Source organism: Camelina sativa, chromosome 9, assembly GCF_030686135.1.
Source record: "Camelina sativa cultivar CO46 ecotype springtype chromosome 9, ASM3068613v1".
NCBI lineage: Eukaryota > Viridiplantae > Streptophyta > Magnoliopsida > Brassicales > Brassicaceae > Camelina > Camelina sativa.
In genome coordinates, this window is record NC_141888.1 from 7418911 (window position 1) to 7446762 (window position 27852).

Here is a 27852-nt window from a genome sequence, read left to right on the forward strand (position 1 = left end):
AAAAGAACAAAAGTAAAAAGAAAGTAAACTAAGCATTATCCTACAACTTCTTCCTCTTGCATAAGGAAGTAACTAGCTAGAAGGAACAAATAAAGTTCTAAAGAAGACACTGACATCAAAATTTGCAAGACTCGTATTAGCTAAAGCGGAAGAAATGTTTTTGGTTAAACTTCTAATAAAAATGCAAAGATATATCGATTAAGATGATATGGATACAAAGCATTGGATCATAGAATTATTCAAAGATCAATGATTAATGAGATATCGGGATAAGAAACTCTGCAACTAAACATTGTTCTTGAACATGAACAAAAAAGAGACTAATCAACCATCTCTCAATACTATCAATCAGACAATCACTAAACTCAACTACTCAAGAACTAAACTCTTATTTGAAATCTCCTAGTCAAGTTTGCATTAACAACAAGTTTATTTAATTCACAATACTTCTAGCACTACAAGAAAACACGCGATTTGCGATAGAACAAATCATCGCAAATCAAATATTGCAAGGCATTTGCAAGATACAACGATTCCTCGCAAATCGCGTCTCGCAAATTTCAAACATCTCAAATCATTCGCAAATTTTGCAAGGAACTTTTGTCCCTCGAAAATGCCTCGCAATTTGCAAGCATATTTCTCCTCGCAAATCACTAACAATTTGCAAGAAATCTATTGACTCGCAACTCTAAAGCAATTTGTGAGACACTGAATTCATCGCAAATACGTTGGAAGCTGCATCCCTCGCAAATTTCAAACGTCGATTTTATTTTTCCTATTCTGGGTTGTTATTAGTTGGGAATAGAATTAAAATTCTTAATTAAAATTCACATTTTAAATAAAATCCAAACTGAAAAATGAAATCTACATTGAATTAAAATTTCAAATATTACAAAATAAGAGTTTACAGCTAAAACATAGTCTTTAATAAATTTCAAACATATTAAAAGGGAGAGTTTTTAAAAAGATTCAGAGAGAGATGTTTCTGATTCCCGTTCCACTACCGGCGACAGCTGTTTCATCGGTGTTGCCTTCTTCTCCGGCTCCGACTTCTGGGTTGGCTTCTGGGTTGGTCCTTGTCGGGTTCCGAAACTTAGCAGCAAATTACGGATCTTTTTCAGCGAGATACTCGAAGTATGCATCATAGCTATGCATCCTCTCTGCACTTTGTTGAATTTGAGTCGCCTAAGTTTGAATACATTCCTCAGTGGCACCTAGCCTCTAAACCAAAATAACCGGATCATTAGCCGGAGACATAGGCGGTGGACCGCTACTGCTAGAGGATGGTTCAAACTACAAATGTTTTCTTATCCTCAACAATTATCTTAACATGCAGACTAAATAACATATGTACAACAAGATTACAAAGTATTTTTACTTCAAGTAACGAAAACGTGAGCCTCATAATAAACATATCTATATCACCACACAAAAATCCATAAAAGAAGAAAATTTAGCCATAGACAGGAATAATAAATTTTTCGAAGATTACAATCTTACTTATATAGATATCTTAAATCCCGCTTTAAGTGAATAATTATTATGAAAAGAACCTCAATAAAATCTGGTTGAAAGAATTTTAAATATATATTTTAAAAGAAATTACGAAGAAATGCTCTCGAGAAATATCTCTCTCTCGATGCGACGGTAAGGATTGATTTGATCCCCGATTGCGGCGAGTTTTTAGATCTGGAGGATCTCATCTTGAGATTCTGGTTGGTTTGTTCTGGGTTCTCCTTTCAGGGTTTCTCTGATTTCGGTTTCAATATAGCGGATCTGTTTTTTCCTGTGTTGGGGATCTTGGAATTTCAATGGGATTTTCATGGTGATCTAATGGGAGGGAAGGAAGGGGAACGGATCCTTCATAGCGGATCTTTTGGTTGGTTTTCTTCCGTTGTGGATCACGGTTCGTCTTCTCTCAGTTTGTCTAAATGGATATGGAGATTTTCGGCTGTGATTAAGCAGTTTGGGGCTGAGTTGCGGGAGGTTTCTTTGGTGGTCCAAGTTTCCTTTTCTGGTTATGATTGGTCCTCGAGATCCGCTGGTCAATCACGAACTCATCGTCCGGGTAATGCCGAAATCTTTGTCTCAGTTACTTTCGTGATCATTGTCTTAATGGTAAATCGGATTGAGAGGGTCGAAGTTGGTTATAAATTGGTTTCAAGGGTCGCATTTGGTATTCACGCTTCTTTGTGTTGTCTTGCTTCTTGTCTTAAATTCTTCTGGTCCGGGCCAGCTTGTTTGTTGGTCGCTTTCGTTTTTCCTGTCTTCTCTTACTTCTGTCTTTATTCCCATTTTCATTTTGGTATTATGGCTCAAAGCGGTTTATTGGCTTCTCAGGTGCCATCTGAGAAGATGTCAGGGTCTGGTGGTAAGCTGAAGATCAAGGTTCCTCGGTTCTATAATTCTGCGCTAATCCAAGGGTATGCTAAGACCCTCTTTGGTCGGTGTATGAATCCGGCGATGCAGGACATGAAGGCTCTGTTGTTCATGCTGCCAAAGATCTGAAAGATTGAGGAGAGGGTTGTGGGTGCGGATCTGGGAATGGGGCGGTTTCAGTTTGATTTTGATCAAGAAGAGGACATCATCGAGGTTCTGAAAATGGAACCCTATCACTTTGATCATTGGATGCTCTCCCTGGTTAGGTGGGAGCCAGTGGTGGATCACAAGTATCCCTATCTTATTAAGTTTTGGGTGCGGATGATGGGAGTGCCGCTTCATTTTTGGGCTGATGAGACGTTTCGCAGTATTGGCTCCGATCTGGGGGAGGTTGTGGAGGTTGATATTGACAATGGTCGAGTTCAAGTCTTGTTTGATGGTTTTAAACCATTGGTGTTTGAAGCTGCTGTCGAGTTCCACAGTGGTGAAGAAACGTTGGTGATTCTGAGGTATGAGCGGTTATATGGGTACTGCAGACGGTGCTTTAGTTTGTGCCATGATGTATCCCGTTGCCCTTTGTTTGGGAATAATGGGAAACAAGCACAGGCAAGTGGAACGGATCCTCGTCCTGAGGATAAGCTTCAAAGTTACAAGGGAGCAGTTGCAAGTGGTTCTAATTCTGGTTCTGGTTCAGGGGTGCGTGGGGCACGGTCGGGGGATCCTCAGGGCTATGCTGTCGGAGGAGGACGGGATGCAGGAGGTTGTCAGGCTGACAGTCACGGGCACAAACAAGGGTTTGGCCACAAGTCAAAGAGGGCTCGTAGGGATTTTCAGCCAAAGGAGCAGATTGCACAGAAGCCTTCGATGGCGGGTACAACTGTTCCGGTTGTGGGAGAGGGTGTTGGTCCAGCTCAGGAAACTGAGGGGGATGTGGGGATCCATCTTTCTGCTACAGAGCAAACGATGTTGGATGCTTTTTTGGTTTCTGCTGCGGAGGAGGTTGCTGTTCCTTCGATTGTTGAGGCTTCTTCTGGTGAGGACAATCGGGTATGTAAGAACCTCTTTCCTGTTTCTGTAGCCCAGAATGTCACCACTCGTGGGGTTATGGCTCAGGATCAGCAGGAGGATCTTCTCTCGGCTGCTTTGAGTGATTTGCTGGATCAGGAGTTTCATCTCCCTGATACACGAGAGATAGGCGGACTGGCTCCGATTCTGGAGGAGCATGGGGTCGCAACTGAGTTACCTTCTGAGGAAGACACACCCACAGCTGATGAGGAGGTGACTTTTGTCACCAAGGAGTGTGGTCTAGGTGATCCCCAAGTGCAAGGGGATGCGGTTGTTGTGGAGGGTGCCACTACAGATACTGTGCATGATTCTGCAGTTGAGGGTGGGGTTCCACCACCTAGGTTTAAGTCGGTCAAGACCAAAGGAGTCTTACCTGGTGCAAGCACAAAAAAAAGGAATCTCTATGCCTTAGCTTCGCCGCGCAAGAAGATGGTTGCATCGGTCTCAACTATGGGAATGGGAGTGCAAGAAACGCAAGTCCTATCCAGGGAGGGAAGCCTCCAATTAATTTGGGTAGTTGATGTTGAGTGTTTGTATGAGTTGGCATGGCGAGGGGGTTCCGTTTTTTCTCATTCGTTTCTGGGTTTTACTCTGCAAAAGACTGGGTTCTGGTCCTTTTTGTGTCTTTTAGTTTTGTCTCTGTTTCTTGTATTCAATAATACTACAATGGGAGCTCCATTGGTTTGTTTAAATTTCTTGCTTTTGTTCCCCATCTGTGGGTTTTTTGGTTGGGTTTGTTTCTGAGTTGTTGTAACCCTTTTGTAAGGATAATAATAAAAACTTGCTGGTTTCTTTTCTTTTACTTGGTGGTATCATTCTGTTGGTCACATGAGTTATTTCAGCATTGGATTAGTGAATATGGTTATATGTCTATTATTTTCCGTTTGGTATGTTTTGAATTGTTACAGGATATTTTAAATTTTGAGTGGTGACGATGTTTTTCAAAACTTATCCAGCAGGTATTAAACTTTTTTTTTGCCCCTCCGTACTGGGGAATTACGTTTGGTTCAAGTAGGGATAGTGGGCTTTGGGCTTTTTTCTCACATCGGTTTCTATTGGATAATCTCGGCGTTATCCTTAATCTATTTTTCTGCCTACTGGTCCGTGGTTTGGGCGGGCAGGTTTTTGTGGTCTTAACCACGCAAACTTGGTTGTTAATTAATGAATATTATTAGTTGGAATTGTTAAGGCCTAGGTAATAAGGCAACCATTGGTAATTTGCGGGATTTATGGCATAAACATCGGCCTGATTTTTTATTCTTGATGGAAACAAAACAACCCCGTATTGTTTTGGAAAAATATGTAGGGCATTTTGGCTACAAAAATTTAGTCACAGTTGATCCTATTGGATCTAGTGGAGGTTTGGCACTTTTTTACAATCAAGTAGATTTTAACGTTTCTATTTTATTTAAGTCTAATCGGTTTCTCATTCATGAGTACACTGGTCTGAATTAGAAAGCTGAACAATAGCTAAGCTACAACATAACATAATAGCGTCTCTTGTCAAGCATTTTCTAGCGACGTAATTTGAAAAACACATTGAGGTATTAGATTACCTATAAACATACTGATTTAGAAGCCTACCAAAGAAAACACTTTTCATCAACCTCAGTTCTAATAAGTTTAATAATTAGATTAGTAGCAAACACTACATTACGGTGTTCAGTTTTGCAAGTACGGTAAATATGTTATTATCGGACTCGGAAGAGGGTACCTATTATACATGAACTAGTGAGTAAAACGTATATATTTATAATATATCTTCTACAATTATCAAGCAATCATATCTGCAAAATGCCGTAAGGAAAAAAGTCAAAAGAAACTAAGCATCAACCTACAACTTCTTCCTCTTGCATAAGGAACTAACAGTAATGAGCAAAATTAAGGAGAAAATAAAGTCTTACAAATATTATAGCTAAACTCTTCTCACCGTGCTCGGGAACGGATGCATCCACTGTGGGAGGACGAACAAGGCAAAGTGCGATTCTAAAATATATTTCATATCTCTCGGGCAATCACCTGAATTCAGAATGCGACCGTCGCTGCTACGTTCCATCGCATTGTGGACCACAAAGTCTCCATTGTATAAGTTAATAGACAACAAACATTGGGGACTCCAAAAGTATACTGTTTTAGCATCAAAAGGGTTTATTCCCAACGGAATATAATCGAAACTGGTCTTCATAAAATCCAAAGAGACGTCAGATACTACTAGTCGCCACTGCCAGCTTTCTAGCCTCCATATACATAACTTATCCTCTAGATTTCCATCATCTTTTGTTACGGAGAATGCATTCATATACATGAGAAATCCTTGAGAAGTTGTGCAAGATCTTCTGAATTTTGGAACTTTATCTAAATCAGGAAATGGCGTAGCACAGCATCGATCAGAGCCCGTAGCGTAGAAATCGACGGATACAACGAAATCTTGATAGTCGGAACCGTGTGCAAGCCAGTGAAGACTTCCATTCAAGCTGATGGGATTGTTAAACTCCTGAGAGATATAAGTGAAAGGAAACTTTGCACTGTCGAGACTCCACAAACCAGTCTCAACAGAACAACTTTGTAACCTAAAACGACGCCGTTCTAGAGTCTTGTGGCTATTCCCAAAATCCAGAAACGTTCATCTTTTTGTGAGGCTAGAGGAAGGATCTCTACGCATTGCCTTGACACAGGATTAGCAACGTAGAAAGATTGATTCGACACTCGATGAATCAAAATCAATCCAACTTCCGTGTAAGACACGACTCTAGCTTCATTATAATTCTCGAACTTGTACCGAGAGACCGTTTAAGATTCCAGTTGTCTGATCCGTAGTGAGACATGATCTCTGTCTCACAACCTCTACACATGAGCGACCATGAGGAAGAATGAGAGTTTTGGTGCAGAGATTGGAAAAGGTCGCGGAAACAACGGGACTCAATGATTGATTTCCATTGCTTGCAAACGAGTTTGGGAGCGTTGATGATGCTCTTTAGTGGCAATCTCGCGAGTATCATCTCCCATAGATCCTCCGTGAGCAGATCTGTGTCACTCTTTATCTGTCTGATCTCCATCAATCGGATTAGGTTTTTCTTTTGGTGAGCGTGCTCCATTAGGGTTTCACTCGATTGTGTATATTGGGAACGGGAAAAAAGTCAATAATACAGACAAAACAAAACTCTAAAAACTTTTAACTTTTTTACCAAATAAACCTTTGAATTACGAGTTTATGCAAAACAATCCTCCAAATCCTTCAAACCGTCATCTTTTAATAAATATATAAAGTAATCATATGAATTTAAATAATAGTCTGCAATATATCCATCATATATATCTTCTTTTTACGATAACTTATACTATATTTAAAAATTTTAAAAGGAGGATATGAACTTTGTTGCAATAACTTCAACTTGACATTTTAAGCGATTTGTGTAAAATTTACAAATCCTATTTTATTCAATCATGAATTTTAAAAAGTTCATTAAAATCCACTGTTATTGAACTGATGATTTAAAAATCTACTTTAAAATCCACTGTTATTCAAAACAGTTTGTGAATTTGGATTTTAATAAGTTTTAGGAATTCTCAAGGATTTGAGAAGATTTGTTTAGTTAAAAATACAGAAATCCAAATCTCATGGTTTTAGGTGGGATTTGAAAGAATTTTACCATAAATCATATCAATTTCCCTAAAATCTATCAAAATTCTAAATTTCCTAAATCCCATGAAATCATGGTTTCAATACACCCCCTTAGTTTCCGAAGTTGTCTTCGTCTAGTGGTTTAGTATCAATGTTGCTACCTTCATTTCCTGGGTTTGAGCCGATGAAACTGCAATATTGTATCCATATGTCCTTTTTGTTTTTTTAAACAATGTGGCCCAAAAAAAATTTCCTCGCTTGTAGCCTTTCAAATCTTAGCGACGGCTCTAATGGTATTTTTGGAGAAAAAAATTAACGTGTGATAGTTTGGGAAAAAAACATAAATTATACTCCCTCCGTTTCAATATATAAGATGTTTTGGCCTCTTTTCTTTGTTTCAAAATATAAGATGTCTTGTAACTTTCCATGCAAATTTTAATATATATTTAATAATCTGTAATCATTACTTATGCAGTCTTCTTTATTATTGGTTGAATCTTTTTTAATTTAAATATATATGATACTTTTTAAAAGGAAAGTAAACTATCTTAATATGTGTACCTTACCTTAAACATCCTATATTTTGAAACGGAGGGAGTAATATTTTGAGGATTTTTTTTTCCTAGGATTTACATTACCTTTGTCTTTCAAGAATTGATTGTAAAGTATTAAGATTCTGATACACCGGAAACTATAACGGAGAAGAAGAAGAAGTGAGCCATAAGATGAAAGGACCTTTTTTTTTTTTTAATAATAAATAATAAATAATAATATATATAAATAAACTACAACTAGTGGTCTCATACCCACTAGCCACCTAACCACAATCACAGTCAATAGCGGAATAACAATACCAATAACAATATCCAATAATATCCAATAATATCCAATAATAAAACCAATACTATAGCATAAGCAATATCCAATAACAAGATAACCAATAATCCAATAACCAATCATCAGGAAACATGAAACCAGCAACCTAACAATGTTTCTAATGACTGAACTCTAGCAACCTAACAATACCAGACAACATCCAATCGAGTCCCTAGAACATCCTCCTCTTCATCGTCTTGATTCCACGATCACACTTTGCCTTTACCTGCACCACAGACACATATTGAGATGCATGAGTATTCGATAAACACTCAGTGAGGCAATCCTCCCATCTACTGGGCTATACACACAAGTAACAATGATTCCAATGTTCCAAACAAGCAACAAACAAGACCAACAAACCACGAAATCAAAAATCGTCTCGCTGGAAGGGAGGTGTCGACCGACACTGGCCTTGGTGTCGACCGACACCAAGTGGTGTCGATCGACACTCCTTCTGCAACTGCGATCCGCACGAAGTCGAGAGTCGAATCTCGCTCCCAAATCTCCTCCAAATCGTCTAATACTCGAAACCCAAGCCTTATACATCCGTAGGAACCTGTATCAACCAATCCCAGCAAGAAAAACACACAAACAAGCAACAAACAAGGAAATCAAAGGCTTAGATTAGCCATGGTCATTCACTCACCTCTCTGCAGAAAGATTCTGACCAATAAAAACGAATCCCTCACTCCTAGCAAGCTTCTAGCACTTTCCCAGCCTTAGATCTCTCAAGAACAGCAAGGAATCTCATCAATCCCTCTCCAAAGCTCAAGAACAATGTTTTCTCTCTTTTCTTCTCAAAAAACAAACAAACAGCGACAAACACCACTTCCCCAAAACCCTTTTGGTCGACAATTCCTTTAAATATCTCGGTTTAGTGGTTTTCCTTAAATCAAACCGACCAAAATTGACAATTAAATCAATTCGATCGAACCGGAAAAACAATGGTGTCGACCGACACCCCCTTGGTGTCGATCAACACCCTCACCCAAAACGTACAAATTGGTTTACGGGTGTTACAATTCTCCCCACCACTCTAGATTCGTCCTCGAATCTCGAACAACCATCAGCCAAAGACTCCCGTGCCACCGTCTCCACGGCCCGCACTCCTCCGACCGATCTACAGAAGGTCACCTCTAGGTGATAGACTCACGCTCCAGGCGTCATTTGCTCTCGACTTTTGGACTTTCCTTTACCCATAGGCCTAAACCTTGAGTTTTTGTTGGCTCCTCATCAGACCTAAGTCTGCATGCCATAATATTGGGTCATCATCGGGCCTAAACCCGCATGCCAATATATAAGGAAAAATCCAACTCGTCTCTTGGGTTGCCACCCTACAGCGCGCCCCCGGATCGTCATCCGAAGTCGATATACCAACCATATTCCCAAGCCACAAAGTCTCTGAATATGGCAGTACTAGGAGAACCTAAGTCCTCCAAGAGCCGCGAGCAAACAATTCTAAACACGTCTGAGTCCTATCCCTATCCAGGTTTCCTTCCCGTGGCTCGCGTAAAACATCTCAATGTCCTACCAACCACATATCCCCTCACTGGATACCTCATGACCTCACACGGATCATCTCACTGCCACAAGGCCAAACAAATATCCTAAACAGGACCGTCACAAAAACCAAACAAATGTCCTAAACAGGACCGTCACAAAGACCAAACAAATGTCCTAAACAGGACCGTCACAAAGACCAAACAAATGTCCTAAACAGGACCGTCACAAAGTCCATCTGTCCCGAAGGACGGTCACAAAGACCATCTGTCCCGAAGGACGGTCACAAAGACCATCTGTCCAGAAGGACCGTCACAAAGACCATCTGTCCCGAAGGACCGTCACAAAGACCATCTGCCCCAAAGGACCGTCACAAAGACCATCTGTCCCGAAGGATCGTCACAAAGACCACACAATGTCTCAAAAGACCGCCACTAAGGCCACACAATGACTAAAAATTCCGCCAATAAGGCCACACAAGCCCCTCCAAGGCTCTCCACGGCAAAAAAATGGACAAATTCTACCTCCCGTAAAACTTTCCATATTTAGCACTTTCCATTTTTGGAAACTTCTAATTCAAGAAACTTTCCTCCAAAACCCCGCCTCACGGGAACTTTGTACCCCGAGCACCACCTCATCTTGTTACTGAGTCGCACAACCAACCACCCCAAGCGACCGAGTAAACAAGAGAGATGGGCTGGAATACTCCATTCCCGCTCCAGCCACGGATTACAGATGGGACCAGGCTAAACAAGCTCAAGTCGCGGCTTGCTTCTCATACCACTTCTTGAATCTTACCTTCATCTTCGCCTCAGGCTCCCAAGTCTGCTCCTCAACACCATCACAGTCCCACAGGACTCTCACCAAAGGAATCTTCTTCTTCCGAAGTTCCTTGATCCTCCTCTCGAGAACTCTCACTGGTCTCGCCTCCAATGTCATGTTAGGCTAAAGATCCTCCGGAATCTTAGCCAACACCTGCTCACCCTCACGGAGACACTTCGCAACATAGACACATGGAAAACCTTATAGAATGCACGCACAACCTCAGGTAACTCCAGTCTATATGCCACTAGTCCAACCCGCTCAATCACTCTGAACGGTCCCATATACCTCGGACTCAACTTAGTCTCTGACAATGACCTGTTCGGACCCCGCAACATGGCCATCTTGAGGTACACTCTGTCTCCTACCTGAAACTCAAGATCTCTCCTCCTCCTATCAGCATAACTCCACTGCCTATCCTGAGCCTCCTTCATGTTCATCTTGAGAACCCAAATCTTTTCTGAGGTCTCCTGAACAAAACTAGCACCAAACATTCTCCTCTCCCCCACCTGAGTCCAGCATAACGGTGTTCGACACAGCCTCCCATACAAAGCCTCATAAGGAGCCATCCCAATACTCGCCTGATAACTGTTGTTGTAAGCAAACTCTACCAGGTTCAGGTGATCTGCCCAATGGCCACCCTAATCCAAAACACACATCCTCAGCAAATCTTCCAGCGTCTGGATCATCCTCTCTGACTGTCCATCTGTCTGGGGACGATAAGTTGTACTCATATGCACCTTAGTGCCCATCTCTGCCTGAAATGCCTTCCAGAACACCGAAGTGAACTTAGAATCCCTATCAGACACAATACTCGCTGGCACCCCATGCAACCTGACTATCTCCCTCACATACTTCTTAGCCAAGACCGCTGCTCCATCAGTCTTCTAAATGGCTAGAAAATGTGCTGACTTAGTCAACCGGTCCACAATGACCCAAATAACATCAAACGTCCTGGACACTGGCAATCCTACCACAAAATCCATAGTAATCATATCCCACTTCCACTCAGGAATGGGTAGACTCTTCAGCAACCCGCCAGGAACTTGATGCTCAGCCTTCACTAGCTGACACACATCGCACTTCACGACCCAACTAGCTACATCCTTCTTCATCCCGACCCAGTGATAGTACCTCTTGAGATCACGGTACATCTTAGTCGCTCCTGGATGAATAGAAAACATGCTCGCATGAGCCTCTCTCAGGATCTCCTGTCTCAACTCCTCATCCCTGGGCACACAAACCTGACCATGCACCAAGATAGTACCATTATCTGAGACCTGATACTCTGAATCAACATCCTTTGAGGCATTCACCAGCCCCGAATCCTGCTCCTGAGCCAACCGCACTCTACTCAGAAGATCTGCTCTATTAACTGCTTCCAAACCCAACGGTTCCTGTGAAACAACACACAACCTCAACGCACTGATCTCTCCTACCAGGGACTCCATCTCCTACCCAGGCAAAGCCAACACTGGTGTAGTAGTCAACATTTCCTTCAGGCTTGCAAAATCCTCCACTCACTCCTGTGACCAAACAAAAGGAACATCCTTCCCTATCAACTTAGTCATCGGTCATGCCATGCTTACAAAACCCTGCACAACTCTCCTGTAGTAACCTGCCAACCCAAGGAACTCTTGATCTCTGTGGCATTCTGCGGTCTAGGCCAATCTCTGATAGTCTGAATCTTCTCCGGATCTATAGAAATTCCCTCTGCAGAAACAATGTGACCCAGAAACCCATCTCATGCTGCCAAAAACCACACTTGCTCAACTTAGCAAACAACTTCTGCTTCCGCAGCTTCTCCAAAACTGCTCTCAAATGCACTGCATGCTCTTTAGGACTCTTAGAAAATACCAGGATAGCGTCGATGAAAATGATGACAGACACGTCCAGAAACTACTGAAACACACTGTTCATCAACCTCATAAACGCTGTTGGCGCGTTAGTCAACCCGAACGACATCGCCACAAACTCATAAACCCATACCTCGTCCTTCTTCTTGACGAACACCGACGCTCCCCACAGTGAAGTGATAAGACAAAAGAGTCCCCTGCTCAACAAATCCTCTAGTTGCGTCTTCAGCTCTACTAAGCAAAAATCATGTATGCCCACAACAACTCACCACCACTCGGATATCAACATCTCTTGTCCATCGAAGAACCTCTAGTAACTTGTTTCCTAGGGAAACTTCCACAAGATAGCTTATTACAAAGTTAGCTTTTCGCTTAGCAATTCTCCACAGCAAATCATCAATACGAACGTAATAAAACAAACAAGTACCATACGTTCGCACATTCTGATTCACATCGTCAAATGCTTTGCAAGCCGCCAACTCAAACCTCTTGCCTTGTCTCCCTCTGCAAGCTTACCAAAACCTTGAATCTTGCAACCCTGTCCATCTCCAATGAACGTAATCCAACATCGTCGCAACGATTAAATTATCCTGCTATGAAGGCTTCTCGTGAACTTATGCCTTTCCCGGCACATACCTGCTGTAACTCCCTTTCCCGGGACTCCAGCACCACCGGCCTCACAATCCTGGCGAAACAGCCACACATTCATAACCACTCTGGTTCATAAAACCCTGACCCATTGGTCAACACATCTAAAACCCGAGATTAAACCACCGTGAATCTCTCGAGGTCTACATTCAATCGGGTTTGTTTATACTCACGTCCTAGGTATTGCTTGCTCCCAAATCCACCACCCTTAGGTCGCAACCTTCGAGCCATACCGATCTCACTCTCAGACCAGCGTCTTTGAGTTATACCGTCTCACTTTTGGAACACAATCCTCAAGATCTCGGTATCAGGGGAACTACTCATCCCCTCAGGAGAACATAATCCCCTCTGCCACTCTTGGAGCCCCCAGCCCCTCGAGCTATCGGTATTCAGGAGAATCACCATCCCTAAGGAGCAACAATCCTTAACCACTATAAACATCTCCCGACCAAAAGTACCTCATGTGGTCCAAGTATAACACTGCAATGTTACACCTGCCCACTCAACTTCTAATATCCAACTGGATTACCCACCAGACAGAGAAAAATATCAGCTCCAACTACAAATGTCCACCTATCCGCCTCTCTAGGCTCGATACCTCTCGAGAAGAATCTCGCACCGGCGTCTACAACTGCTCCATCCTCCTAACATAAGATGGAAACTCCTCAACATCGGCAGCCCTCGGCTGCACCCCGCCACGTGCGGTACAACTGGAGCCTGCATTGGTACCCCTCTCGGTAACCGCTCCAACAGCACGCCAACAGATCCGCCAAGCGATCATCTCGACCCTGGGCTCCACCTGCTGCAACCCCACACCTGGGTTCCCAGCACCCCCGGCATTCTCACCGGCAAACCCTCTTTGGTCCCTCCTGATACGCTTGCAACCCTATGACGTATCTCCTCGTGGAACTCTGGACCACACACTCGCTGGCCTCGAGACCCGCCCGACCATGACCACGACCACGTCCCCGTCCACGACCAATAACTCAAACACCTTTAACCACTGCACTTCCAAGAACAGAGGCTAACAAGCAATCTTAACATAACACACAAACAACAAAACACAAACTCACCGTGGAATCACACTGTAGGCTTGAAGAGGATGTTCTAGGACTCCATGCCACACACAATTGACTAACTCACATAATCAATCAAAGAATGCAAATCCCAAACATCTACAACACAAAACCTAGTGAACCCAAACCTAGAACCGTAAGGGCTATGATACCAAAAATGAAAGGACCTTTTTTTAAATAATAAATAATAAATAATATTATATATATAAATAAACTACAACTAGTGGTCCCATATCCACTAGCCACCTAACCACAATCACAATCAGCAGCGGAATAACAATACCAATAATAATATCCAATAATAAAACCATTACTATAGCATAAGCAATATCCAATAACAAGATAACCAATAATCCAATAACCAATCATCAGAAAACATGAAACCAGCAACCTAACAATGTTTCTAATGACTCAACTCTAGCAACCTAACAATGCCAGACAACATCCAATCGAGTCCCTAGAATATCCTCCTCTTCATCGCCTTGATTCCACGATCACACTTTGCATTTACCTGCACCACAAACACATATTGAGATGCATGAGTATTTGATAAACACTCAGTGAGGCAATCCTCCCATCTACTGGGCTATACACACAAGCAACAATGATTCCAATGTTCCAAACAAGACCAACAAACTAGGAAATCGAACATCGTCTCGCTGGAAGGGAGGTGTCGACCGACACCAGCCAAGTGTCCGACACTGGCCTTGGTGTCGACTGACACTACCCCACAGTGTCAATCGATGCCCAATTTGCTGGTGTCGACCGACACCAAGTGGTGTCGATCGACACTCCTTCTGTAACTGCGATCTGTACGAAGTCGAGAGTCGAATCTCGCTCCCATATCTCCTCCAAATCGTCCAATACTTGAAACCCAAGCCTTATACATCCGTAGGAACCTGTATCAACCAATCCCAGCAAGAAAAACACACAAACAAGCAACAAACAAGCAAGAACAAGGAAATCATAGGCTTAGATTGTCATGGTCATGCACTCACCTCTCTGTAGAAAGATTCTGACCAATAAGAACGAATCCCTCACTCCTAGCAAGCTTCTAGCACTTTTCCAGCCTTAGATCTCCCAAGAACAGCAAGGAATCTCACCAATCCCTCTCCAAAGCTCAAGAACAATGTTTTCTCTCTTTTCTTCTCAAAAAACAAACAAACGGCGACAAACACAATTCCCCAAAACCCTTCTGGTCGACAATTCCTTTAAATATCTCGGTTTAGTGGTTTTCCTTAAACCAAACCGACCAAAATTGAAAATTAAATCAATTCGATCGAACCGGAAAAACAATGGTGTCGACCGACACCCCCTTGGTGTCGATCGACACCCTCACCCAAAACGTACAAATTGGTTTGCGGGTGTTACATAAGAGCTCTAACAAACTTTCTTAACAGAAAATAAATGTGTATATTACAAAGCTTAACCATACTCCATCAATCTAATCTCCTTATATACTAACATGTATTAGCCAAACTAATTGAACCAGGGTTAACCTGTTACGAACCAGTCAATAACTAATCTTCATGTATCCTAATACACCCCTCTCAAGTATGTAGCTTCAAAGATGTCTGGTTTGGAAGATACAGGCTTGTAATGACATCTTAGAAAGCAATCCATAGAAAGGACCTGGATGAAGTGGTTTGGTGAGAATGTACCTGAAACAACTGCTGCAACCAAATAAGTTCACGTGTCGCCTGAGCCATACTGCGGTACTCGGACTCTGTGCTACTTCGACTGGTGACACCCTGTTTCTTAGATCTCCAAGAGATAAGTGAGTTGCCAAGATATATACAATAACTAGTGATATACCTGCGAGTGTCCTTACAATTTGCCCAGTCAGTGTCAAAAATCCATTCAAGCACATTTCATAATCAACAGAGTACATTAGTCCTTGGCCAGGGTTGGCTTTAATGTACCTTATAACATTATGAGCTGCCTAAAGATGGATGTCTGAAGGTGCATAAATGAACTGGCTCAATTGATGAACGGCAAATGTAATATCAGGTCTGGTAATTGTGAGATAAAGTAGCCGTCCAATAAGTTCCCTATAAGAACGAGGATTAGGCAGAGGTGTTCCCATTGCTGCAATAAGATGGAGACTAGGATCCATAAGAACAAGACTCAGTTTACAACCAAGTAAACCTGCATCTTCCAACAAATTCTGGGCATATTTCCTTTGACACACCAAAATGCCTTGAGAAGAACTAGATATCTCCAAACTTAGGAAGAATCTAGCTGGACCAAGATCTTTTATTTTGAATTCAGATTTCAACAATACCTTCAAGCTCTCAACAGCTTTATCATCATTGCTAGCAATCATAATATCATCAACATAGACCAAAGCCGCAATAAAAGAGCATGGTCTATCTTTGACAAAGAGAGTATTATCAGCAGGAGACTGTATGAAGTTAGTACCCAAGAAAACCGAAGATAGTCGTTTATACCACTGTCGTGAAGCTTGTTTCAATCCATAAAGTGATTTTCGAAGACGACATACCGGATTAGGAGGCAAAACAACATTCGGTGGATGAGTATAACCCTGAGGAAGGCTCATGTAAATCTCCTCATCTAAGTCTCCATGGTAAAAGGCATTGGACACATCCATCTGCGTCAAACTCCATCCTTGTTTAGCAGCAGCACCAAGTAAAAATTTCACACTTGTTAGTTTAGCCACTGGTGAGAAGGTTTCCATATAGTCCAAACCTTCTTGTTGCGTAAATTCTTGTGCAACTAGCCTTGCTTTATATCGTTCCACTGAACCATCGGGATTATACTTAATAGTGAACACCCATTTACAACCAACAACATTTTTACCTGGTGGTAAAGACTCAACATCCCAAGTATGAGCAAGCTTGAGAGCATGAAGCTCTTCACCAGCTGCATTAGTCCACTTTTCTGATCTCATGGCTTGAGCAAAGGTTTTGGGTTCAGTCTCTAGACTATATGAGAAAATATAAGATTGTGAAATAGGAGTGAAACAATCCAAAGAGACAACAGAAGAAATAGGATAGGGTGTAGTATGATGTTTAGGGGAAATGACTTTTTTTCGGGTAATAAAAGAGAAGAAGAAAGACTAGAATAAGATTGGTCTGTAGAAATATAAGGAACTAGAGCACAATGATATTCAGAAAGATAGGAGGGAGTATTTACCGTTCGTTTAGGCATAGCAATAGGTAAAGGATTAGAAACTGTATCCCGTGTTACTATAGGATTCTCTACACGAACAGTATGAGGTTCCATTTGTGCTATGCATGATGCAAATGTATGAGATGCATCAGTATCCTCAGGTATATCAATGTCAACATCATCAAGAGAGGCCATAGAATCAACAAAATGTAAAGGTGCTGGCAGTGGTAGGATAATATTCGGAAACATATCAACAGCTTAAGATAACAATTCTGATGTTTTAAATGGGAAAACATTTTCATGGAAAATCACAATACGGGAAATGAAAATAGAATGAGACTCTAAGTCTAAAAGTTTGTATCCTTTATAACCAGTGGGATAACCAAGAAAATACAAAGTTTTGATCTAAGAGAGAACTTATGCCTATCATGAGTATGAGTTGATGCGAAACATAAGCAACCAAAGCTTTTAAGCATTGTATAATCAGGAAGCTTATTACTGAGTATTTGAAAAGGAGACCTATCATTTAACAATGGTGAAGGCATTCTATTTATTAAGAAACTGCAGTCAATACACATTCACTCCAATACTTCAATGGGATATTTGACTGAAATAACAATGTTCTAGAAAAATTCAATAAGTGTTAATGTTTACGTTCTACACTCGAATTCTGTTGAGGTGTATAAGAACATGAAAATTGATGTAGCATGCCCTGTTCTTTGATTATATCAGTGAAAGCTAACTCTGGAGCATTATCAGATCTTATTGCTTTAATTTTTGATGCATATTGTGTTGAAATCATTTTAAGAAAAGTAGGAAAAACTGTAGAAACATCACTCTTATTTCTTAACATATAAAGCCAGGTTACACGATTACAATCATCAACCAAAGTTAAGAAATACCGAAAACCTTCTACTGACGCAGTACCAAAAGGACCCCAAATATCCAAATGAACTAGATCAAATGGTTTAGAAGCAAAATTATTATGAGAAACATAAGCTAAGCGTTTCTGTTTTGCTAAAGGACAAATCTAACACGGAGAAACATTCGGAGCTATAGACTTAAGAGAAGGAATCACACTAACTAGACTTTTAAAAACTTCATATGATGGATGTCCAAGTCGCTGATGCCACAGAACTCCATCAGCCAACACAGAAGCAGAAAAGGAACAAACAGCAGGAAAAGATGGTGAGAGGGTCTTTTGTTCTGTCTCAAGAATATAGAGATTATTGATGAGTCTACCGCTCCCAATTATCAAGCCCTAAGAAATTTCCTGGATAAGAGAACAGTGTGGAAATAAATGAGCAGAACAAAATAGACTTTGAACCAAACAATTAATACTAATCAGATTAAATTTGAAATCAGGAACATGTAAAACATTATGCAATATCAATGTTTGTGTAATGCATATGGTGCCTGTGTGTGTGATAGGAACTCGCGTACCATTCGTAAAGTTATCGTAACACTAGAAACATAAACTAATTCTATAAACATCGCTAAATCAGAACAAATATGACTAGACGCACCACTATCAATAATCCAATTATTAGGTGCTAAAATTTGTTGAAGAGAAGAAAGTGCATGTTTCTGGAAAGTAAGAAATCGAAGGCTAGTGGAAGGAAAAGGTAAAGTACCAGAAGTAGATGCTTGAGCCATGAGACCATGTTCAGTGACAGTTGAAGTATTAGAAGTAGCCGTAGTCTCTGGAGCTGGTACTTGAGTGTTGTATTGGGATAAAATCTGTTGTAACTGCTGTGGAGTAAATAGTGGCGTCTGAAAAGTATTACCATCAGGCCTAGAAGACATAGCCGAGACAGGAGAAGGAGCCAAGTCATGAGGAGCTGCATACTGATAAGGACCCATCAAAGAATATTGTGCATGTTCTACGTAAACATTGGCCACAGCATTCGCCTTCTAAATAGGATCATAAGGAACCATCAACATTCTCGGTTGGTTTTGAGGCATACGAGGTTGCAACTGAGTATTCTGCATACGAGGGTTATAAGACGATTGATTCATGATATTACCCTTGTAGCCACCAGTATTTGTCTTGTATCCCGGAGAAAAGCCATGAAGCTTATAACACTTCTGTATAGTATGTCCCAAACGACCACAATATGTACGAACAGGCTTCTGAGGTCTCACCGAATTATAAGCAGCAATATAAGTTCCATCTCCATCAAAGGAAACTGGAGCCAAGGATTGAAAGGCTACATTATCAACCCGAGTAAGTGGCTTAATAGTCCCCTGTCTCTCATCTTGAGTAACCATATTAAAAGCCTCTTCTATAGTAGGTGTTGGCTTTAACATCAAAATATGACGCCTAGATTGCTCATAACTCTCATTCAAACCCATGAGAAATTTAGTTGCTCGACTACGCTGCTGTAGTTTTTCCCATTTAGCAGCCGCATCACATTCACATTTCCCACATGTGCAAACCGGAAGTTCTACAATTTTTGTGTTCTTCCCACAAAGAAACTAGAGACGTGTAGTAAGTAGTAACATCAAGAGAACCTTGCTCAATCTTGCTAAGTTTCTTCTCAATTGCAAATATCCTAGGTGCATCATCCTGCTTGAACCTAGACAATATACTTTTCCACATCCCCTCAGCAGTAGAAATATAAAGCAAGCTCTGACCTATCTTCTTATCTACTGAGTTCATCAACCAGGTACTCACAATGTCGTTACAACGTGACCAAGTGCCAAAATCACGATGAATTTCCAAAGGTTTAGTAATCGTACCATTGATGAATCCCAATTTGTTACGCACATTCAATGCCATCAACATAGATCGCCTCCAAGAAGGAAAATCAGAAGTTGTTGTAAGTCGATCAGAGACTAAAACAAGTCCAGCATGATCATTACTGTTCAAATAGTATGGATTCTCATATTGATCCATCTGAAAATGCGAAGACTCAACTGTCTCACGCGAGTTTGAATTCATTGGGTTAACCGAAGAAGGAGGTACACAAGATCCCATTCTCAATGAAAGAATAAGGAAATTTCAAGAAATCGCGACGAAATTGATGAAAGAAATTGAAAAATTCGCCACGAACAAGGTCAATCAAAAGCGAGAAATAAAAAGCAGAATAGAAAACCCAAAGAAAACACCAATGAAGAGCTCTAAAATTGCAGCGATGAGAATTCTCACAATCCGAAGAAAAGAAATTGAACAACTCAACTCTTTCAATCAAGCTTCTCACAAAGATCCCGATGATCTCACATTTCCCGAAGAAGAAGAAGAAGAAGAAGAAGAAGAAGAAGAAGAAGAAGAAGAAGAAGAAGAAGAAGAAGATGAAGAAGGCATAAGAGCTCTAACAAACTTTTAACCGGTTGTGAACCAGTCAATAACCAATCCTCATGTATCCTAATATAAAGTTGATAACAAAGATGTTTTGGAAGTTTTTTTATAAAGGAAACCTTTTGAATTTGTAACCATTGTTAGGCATCGGCACAAGGGCAAGTACATGCTAATTTCCAAGTACTTGTGATCGCCTTGGCCCATTCAAGTAACTGACTTCTGGATTTGATACATGCCTCGTCCGAAGCTAGTGCTTTTATTAGCAAGTGCTCTTCCAAAATCTGTTTACTTGCAAGTAACTTGACCCGTCTTGTTACTTGCTAAAATAACTTGGTCCGGCTTATTATTTGTGAGATACTCGCTACTTAAACTAAAATACTTGAATATAAAAACAATTTCATATAATACAAAACTCAAAACATTCAAAGTTCCAATCTTTCATATCTTTTTGATTTTGGTTTATAAACTATAAAAATGGTTATAAATATATAAATTCAAATATGTTGTTAGAAATTCTTATGTATATATTAAAGCAAATAACGGGGCAAACAAGCCGGATGATGAAACTTTTTAGAAAACTTGATATTTGACTTGTTTGCATGTAATAATTTGTTGGTACTTGTTATCCGGTTTGCTAACGATAAGTACTTGTTTTTGAAAGCAGATACGATGCAAATAACGGGTATCATGAGGCAAGTAACGGTATACATACATGATGAGTAATTATTTATAAAAAAAAACAACTTCAATACACAATTTCAAAATTGAGAATATCAGGTCCCATTTATATATACGACAACAAACTAAAAAAAAAAAACTAATATCAATCAGCAAAAAATAAGAACCAAGTTTATGAAGACTCTCGGAGACATGAGTAAAACTCTTGTGATGCAATGTTAAAAAAGAAAAGGCGTGTCAAATTTAAACAAGGGATCTGTTGCAGCCATGGCTTGAGAAACAAAGGTAGCAAAACATGATTCATATATAAAACTTGTGGCCGGAATAGAAAATGGTAGTGTGATACTAATGTAAATGCGGATAAGACAATAATGAAGTACAGAAAGTAAACAACACAAGAACTTTGTTAATGAGGTTCGGTTTTTCTTACTCCCCGAGACCAAGTCCTGATTTCGATTCCACTAGAACAAGAAAGCAAATACAACCTATTCACAAACGCGTAAATCAAGCCCAACCCTCTTAATTCACCGCTCTGTTCTATAACATGAAATCTTAAGAATAAATCTCTACCATTAACTAAACTCACATCGAGCCTAGATTCAAACCAAGATAACCTAACCTTGGGCTCAACTCCCCCTGAGCCTAGACTTCAGATCTCCAACTCTCTGGAGCAACCTTCACACACATGGCACACCGACGAACAAAGAAGCTTGAACAACACAAACACCAAACCGCGAAACTAAACCGCACACAATGAGAAAGCTCTTTAGGATTATTATCTTTAACTCTCAGCTCTCTTGCTTCTCTAGGACATGCCCAACACCTCCTTATATATCCATCAAGACTCACTTCCTAATCACCATAAAAGAATATTTCCAAATTCCATAAGAAAAAGACTTTTTTTGTTTTTGCTATTTTCTTTTTCCTTGTAAAACTCCAATTTAATTAACCACAGAAATAGTAATTTTACTCTTCAATTCATCCTCAAACCGTCTTTCAATATTCCCTTCTCAACCCTTCTAGAAACTTCTCAGGCACATAAAACAACAACAATCCTGTATCACGTCTTGTATCACACAGATACTATTTCAGACAGACCAATACATCTTCAACTGATACATTCACTTCCAGAATCCAACTCTTTTTGGATCATAAACTTGTAATTTTCCAAGTTAATAGATACCAAACAATATTAATGGTGTTCTATACTTTAGAGATAAGCTATTTTAGCATCATAGGATAAATCATCAATGGGAAGTCAAAACAATCTCGAATATGAGGTATAAGCGCACTCTAGCGACTAGTTGCCAATCTCCGGAATCAATCATGTAGCTCTTTAGCTTCCATACATATAACCTATTCTCTTTAAGAAAATCTTCTAATTAACTCTTCGGAGATATTGTTCATATACATGAGAATTCCTTATGAAATTGTACAAACTCTATCGAAAAGCTCAAATAGTTCAGGTTCGAGTTTAGAGAAAGGTATAACGTTGTATTGATTAGAACCCGAGTAGATTACATGGCATATGAGATCAACCTCACCAAACTCATCTGGGGCGGTCCAATATATTTTTTTCTGTTCAAACTGACGGAATTTTGATAATTAGACCCAATACAAAAGTATTGGAGAAATTTTGTACATTGGTACGTATAAGCATTTACTGTAACGGTTTAATCTTATGTTTTGAGGCAAAAGTTTGTGTTTCTCCTTCCAGATTTTGGACATGTCGGCTACAAAATAAGAGACGTGTGAGAGACCCTAGAGATTGTAGAATGTGGCTTCCCGTAGCAACTAGTAAGCCATGATTTCTTGTTGTCTCTCCCTCCGAATGGAGCGATTTCCATTGCTTACAAACTAATTTCAAAGTTGTGATGCACTTTAGTGATAATTCTGATCACAAGTATGCTTGTCCATATATCATCTGGCAATAAAATTATCTTGTGAGAATTGACCTGTCTCTTTCATTGTGGGGTGTCTATTTGTTCCATAATTGATCGTGTTCATCGATGAGTCCATTTATATATACAAACCTGTCAATTACATGTTGTGGAAAGTACAATAGATTTTGACATCGAAATGTAAATGGTACTGTAAAAAAACACATGTTATAGGACTGTTAAAAATATATCAATTATGAATTTGCGATTTTTCCGTGATAAAATTTATGAATTTAGCCATTTTGTAAAATATAATGGATTTACAAATTTTTAGGTTACAAAAATATGATTAAAACATGGGTTTAACCTGTTATATTTGGGTTTAGTCGGTTTGATTTGTTCTTAGAGTTTAGTATCTGTCATAAGGTATGTATTTTTTGCAAAAAAACAAAAAATTATAAATATTGACAATTTTTAATATTCAAAAATTAAAAATCCATCAAATTTAAGTAAAAATGTCATGTTCGTAAAATTTGCCTTTGAGAATAGCATTTTCTGTAATAATCTCGTTGAAAATAAGAGGAACCCCCGTTTAAAGCCTCCATTTATTAAAATTCATATTTATGAATCATAAACAATTTTTTCGAATCTGTTGGAGGAGTTATTTTTGCTCAGATCACGCTTTCCTTCCTTCTCCCTGACCAGGATCACTCGAGAGCTCAACATAAGGGCAGATTGTCTACCTCGTTCTTCAAGATCTTTATTTACTAAAACTTCTTTTGTAAACTCTTTTCCTCCGGTTTGGGCAACCAATCTCGGAGTTATCTTTTAATTTAATTAATGTTTGGTTCTCGTTTATTTTGTTCTACTTCAGTATTAGTTGTATGGTATGCAGAGCTTCAATTTGTATGCTCGTTGTATTATCGATTTCATATTAATAAAGAATGAAGATGTTTAAAAAAACAATTTTTCAAAATGTGTGTTTTCAACCGTTACATTGTACATAAATAAAACTGTATGTAGCATTTGCTAAACCTTATTTATTCAATGGACACAAAATCTTTTTGCTAATTCCTTACCTATGGGTGGAGAACTTAAGTTTGAGAGAGATGTAAAACAAGGTCAAAGTTCGGGATGGATCTAATATGATGTGATAGTTCTGAGGGGGAAATAGGACGTCTTTCCGTTATCTGACATAAAAGTTCTATGATAGAACGCAAATAAGCTAATATTTATTCGCAACCCATAAGACAAAGGATGATATACAAGCCGAACAAAAGCAGACCTTGGTCATAAATCATAATTATTTGGTATTTCGATATAGATCAATATCTTCGAAGTATTTCAGTTTTATGTACATCAAAAAAAGCAAAAAATAGAACCCATGTAATGAGTAGACAAAATTTACCATACCAAAAAAAAAAATGAAATAATTAAATCAAAGAATCTCTAACTCTTGATTGTATTGAAGATACTGTCTCTGTGACTTGTGAAGATCATAAGGAGCCCAAAGATAATCAATCGGACAAGGCTTACCATCATCAAGCCTAACCCATGGCTTGCCTTTCCCACTCCAATGTATCAAACTAACCGGACCAGGATGCAACGATCTACAACTACTCACAACGTTGTCTCCACCTAGACCATGCTGGTTCCACTGATGATCAATAGCTTCAATCTCACCACCAAACACAAGTAAAAAAGGTGGTAACGAACCCAATTCGTAGATTCTCTTATCTTCTTTCTGAATCTTCATCCAGTTTTCGATCTTTCTCGTGTAATCACCTTCTCTCCATCTATCTAAATCGATAACCATCACTCCCGTGTTGAAATAACAAGGCATTTTCGAATCGAAGACGCTCGAGAGTTTCCGGTCGGACCAAAACTGATCTGTGAAGTACTTTGTGAAATTTGCGTGGCAATACTCTGGTGCACCTATTGTTCTTGACCCCGATAACGAAATCTTCCATAGTTTCTGAATATCGTCGACTACAATCACATCTGAATCGAGATAGATCACTCGGCTAACACACGACGAAAGGATCTCGGATAAGTAGCTTCTTGCGTAATTCAATGGACTCTCAAGAGCTTGTCTTATAGACGAAGAGATCAGATTCTTGACCATGGTTTCATCAAAAGTGTAGACTTTGAAACTCAAAGAAGGGAAAACAGAGGAGAGAGTCTTATCGAGCGAACCCTGACTTGAACCCGAAGCAATGAAGTGGAAAAAGATATTTTCAGGGCAAGAAGTGTGTTTGAGAATGGAATGGACTGCTGATACCGTTCCACGCAAGTAAGCTGGATCTAGTGTCATAGCTATATGAACAGCTGATGGATCACAAGCTAACAATAGTCTGTTTTTGGCTAAAACAGAGCATTCGAGACCGTTTTGATATGCTGGAGCTTCCATGAAATCTGAAGATGCATCGTCGAACGAATCTGGAAGTAATCGAATCGATTCGATGGTGAAGAAAGCTGTGGAGATTATAATGAAGATTATTAGTCTAGAGACTAATCTTGAACTAGACATCATCAGAGAGAAGTATGCCTAAGATCTCTCAAAAGCAAAGCTCTTTTTAAAGGTTTAGTCTAGAAAAAAGTTTCTGGAATATTTGAAGAAAGAGAGAAAGGTCGAGGAAGAAGACGAAGACAAGAACTGAAAACGCGGTTTTGTAAAGAAGATGGTCAAAATACGCTCTTTTAAAACTCGTTTTCTTTTATGTCACTATCATTGTTTTTTTTTTCCTTAGATATTTTTTATTTATTTCTAGAAACCCCTAAAAATTTACTATTTATATTCTATCACAATCAATTCAAAACAATTTATATAGTATTTATTTAGGACATTTAATTTGAAACGCGGCAATAAAAAATGTATTGGTAATTACTATTGTTCATTGTATATGGTAGGAAAGACTAAAAGGATACATATTATCTAGTTCAATATTTCGCATACATATCTCTTCTAAATTTATTCAAAAGTTTTTGTGAATTTTGAGTTGTTGTTCATATTCAACTTGAAGACAATTACTACATGCTAAGCCGAGACAAAGATACTAAATAAACGATATATAAGTTTAACCTATATTTGTTTACAGAAATAAATGTTAGGTTTAACGAACTCATCATAGTCAACATTGACATAAAGTTTTTATTAAATATGAAAGGTTAACTAATTTTTTTATAATAAATTAATCAAATGAATACGCATGGAAACGTATACATTACACGCATCGACATAAATGTTACAAATACAAAGAAAAGCATGTTAAGGCTGTAGGAATCCAGCAATTTTAGAATATGGGTTGATAATGGTCCAATGAACACATGGCTCCATGTGCTTTTCTACTTATTTCGATATACAAAAACTATATATAACCTTTTTAATAATATGTAACTATTGACTAACGCCCAAAAGATAATAATTATATTTAAATGGTCAGCTCACATTCATTGGATGCAATGCTCTTTTTATGTTAAAAATTATTAAAAAAGTGTTTGTGTTCTACTACAAAGCATGTGAGTATTCCTCGTTTAGATGGATTTTATTTGCAGGTTTCACTGATTTCTATGACTAGAATTTGTTGTTTCCCTAAGTAGAGTTTATTAAGTTCTTTTGTACTAACAGTGATATACTAGTTGTAGTATCATGTCAAACAAATCTAACCGTTGCAATTTTTCACAAGACGTATCCAATATTTTATGTTTTAGTATTCACTTTTTAAAAGGTAACATATTAATCTCTCTGGATAAGCAAATTTTCTTAACTACTATTTATAGTATTGATAAGTTCCACACAACAAATGCTCGAGGCTATTAAAAGTCTAAATGGTAGACATCACCAATTTTTGTAGATATATTTTGATCTGAATATATATGAACGAAAGAAATAACCCATATTGAAAAGTTATGAAAACTAATATTTCGAACAGAAAATAGAAGATATTTCAGAAGAGTCGTTATCGGTTTTATGTTTAATCATGCAAAACTGCTTTCTTAGGAAATTGATTTTATTTTTCTTTCAAAAAAGTTCACATTTTCTACCAATTGTTCAATAAAGTTACATTCGAAAACAAGAAACAAAAATACAGTGTAATGTTTGAATACAGCTGTATGTGCGGCTGTGGGCTGGCAGTATCATTATTCTTTGTAATGACTAATGAGTGTATATCTCACTTTGGAATTATGTCTACCTGATTACAAAAGTTCCTAACATTACCAGTTCTAGCGACTTCTCATTTTAGAAGCAACTTAACAAAAAAGAATCGTTTTGGTACGAGTTGCTTTCAATAATGTCAAAGCTGGTGAAACTTTTGATTATAAATTATCTCTGTATAATAACTTTTATTTGTTATTTAGTTTATATATTACTAGATTAGGACCCGTCCAATGTGCGGGTTTAGAGTTTTTAAAATAAAATTAAAATTAACAAAGAATATAAAGTAAATAGTTTTAGTAAGTAAAAACTATCTATAAAAGTAGATAGATACACCGAGGTGTCTAATATGATATTTGGTATAAAATGTGTGACTCTGTGGTTGAGACTATTAATCATGTTTTCTTTGAATGTCTTCGCTTGTATGAAGTTTGAGATTTATCTACAACTCTGGTCTCGTCATAGGGTTTTCCTTATAAGTCGGTGTACTCGAATTTGAAGTTTGTTTTCTGGAGGGATGCCTCTCAACAGGGTGATCCTGATCAACTTCTTCAATTACCATAGATTTTATGGGCAATCTGGAATACCATAAATAAAAAAATTTCCAAGGTTTAGAGATTGAAGCGAATGATATAATTAGTCAGGCTTTGGGTGATAAGTTAGTCTGGGAAGAGGCGCTCTCTTTTACGGCGGTCATGTCAGCTCCATCTCCGTCTTTGGATGTCCAGGTTTCTTTACTGCGTTGTCAGATTGATGTTCTTAAAAAACAACCAATGTGCATTCAGGATTGGGCTGGTGGTGTTGCGTTGGTGAGGAGCGAACCTTGTTGTAGGGTGCCAAGTGTCTAAGACGGAGCCC

The 27852-nt window shown here is 39.1% G+C and overlaps 4 protein-coding genes across 4 annotated transcripts; 1 reads left to right on the forward strand and 3 right to left on the reverse strand.

Moving 5' to 3' along the window:
- The first annotated feature begins 1318 nt into the window (after positions 1–1318).
- On the forward strand, positions 1319–4246 carry LOC104710672 (uncharacterized). The gene is made up of 2 exons (XM_010427308.3): positions 1319–2068; positions 2341–4246. The coding sequence occupies exon 2, from the start codon at positions 2545–2547 to the stop codon at positions 4186–4188; it is 1644 nt and encodes a 547-aa protein (XP_010425610.2). The 5' UTR covers positions 1319–2068; positions 2341–2544; the 3' UTR covers positions 4189–4246.
- Positions 4247–5359: 1113 nt separating this feature from the next.
- LOC104715088 (F-box protein At3g28330) lies at positions 5360–6500 on the reverse strand. Its single transcript, XM_019229885.1, is given in 3 exon segments — positions 5360–5997; positions 6000–6221; positions 6224–6500. Coding segments are annotated over 3 exon segments (1137 nt in total).
- Positions 6501–17622: 11122 nt separating this feature from the next.
- LOC147937873 (uncharacterized) lies at positions 17623–19959 on the reverse strand. The gene is made up of 5 exons (XM_087465317.1): positions 19494–19959; positions 18915–19426; positions 18423–18827; positions 18079–18240; positions 17623–18009 (listed from the first exon to the last, which is right to left on the reverse strand). Exons 1-5 carry the CDS (start codon positions 19957–19959, stop codon positions 17623–17625), a joined length of 1932 nt encoding a protein of 643 aa, XP_087321443.1.
- Positions 19960–24124: 4165 nt separating this feature from the next.
- LOC104710673 (putative galacturonosyltransferase-like 10) lies at positions 24125–25520 on the reverse strand. The gene has a single exon (XM_010427309.3). It carries the CDS (start codon positions 25369–25371, stop codon positions 24277–24279), a length of 1095 nt encoding a protein of 364 aa, XP_010425611.1. The 5' UTR covers positions 25372–25520; the 3' UTR covers positions 24125–24276.
- Between the last annotated feature and the right edge of the window lie 2332 nt (positions 25521–27852).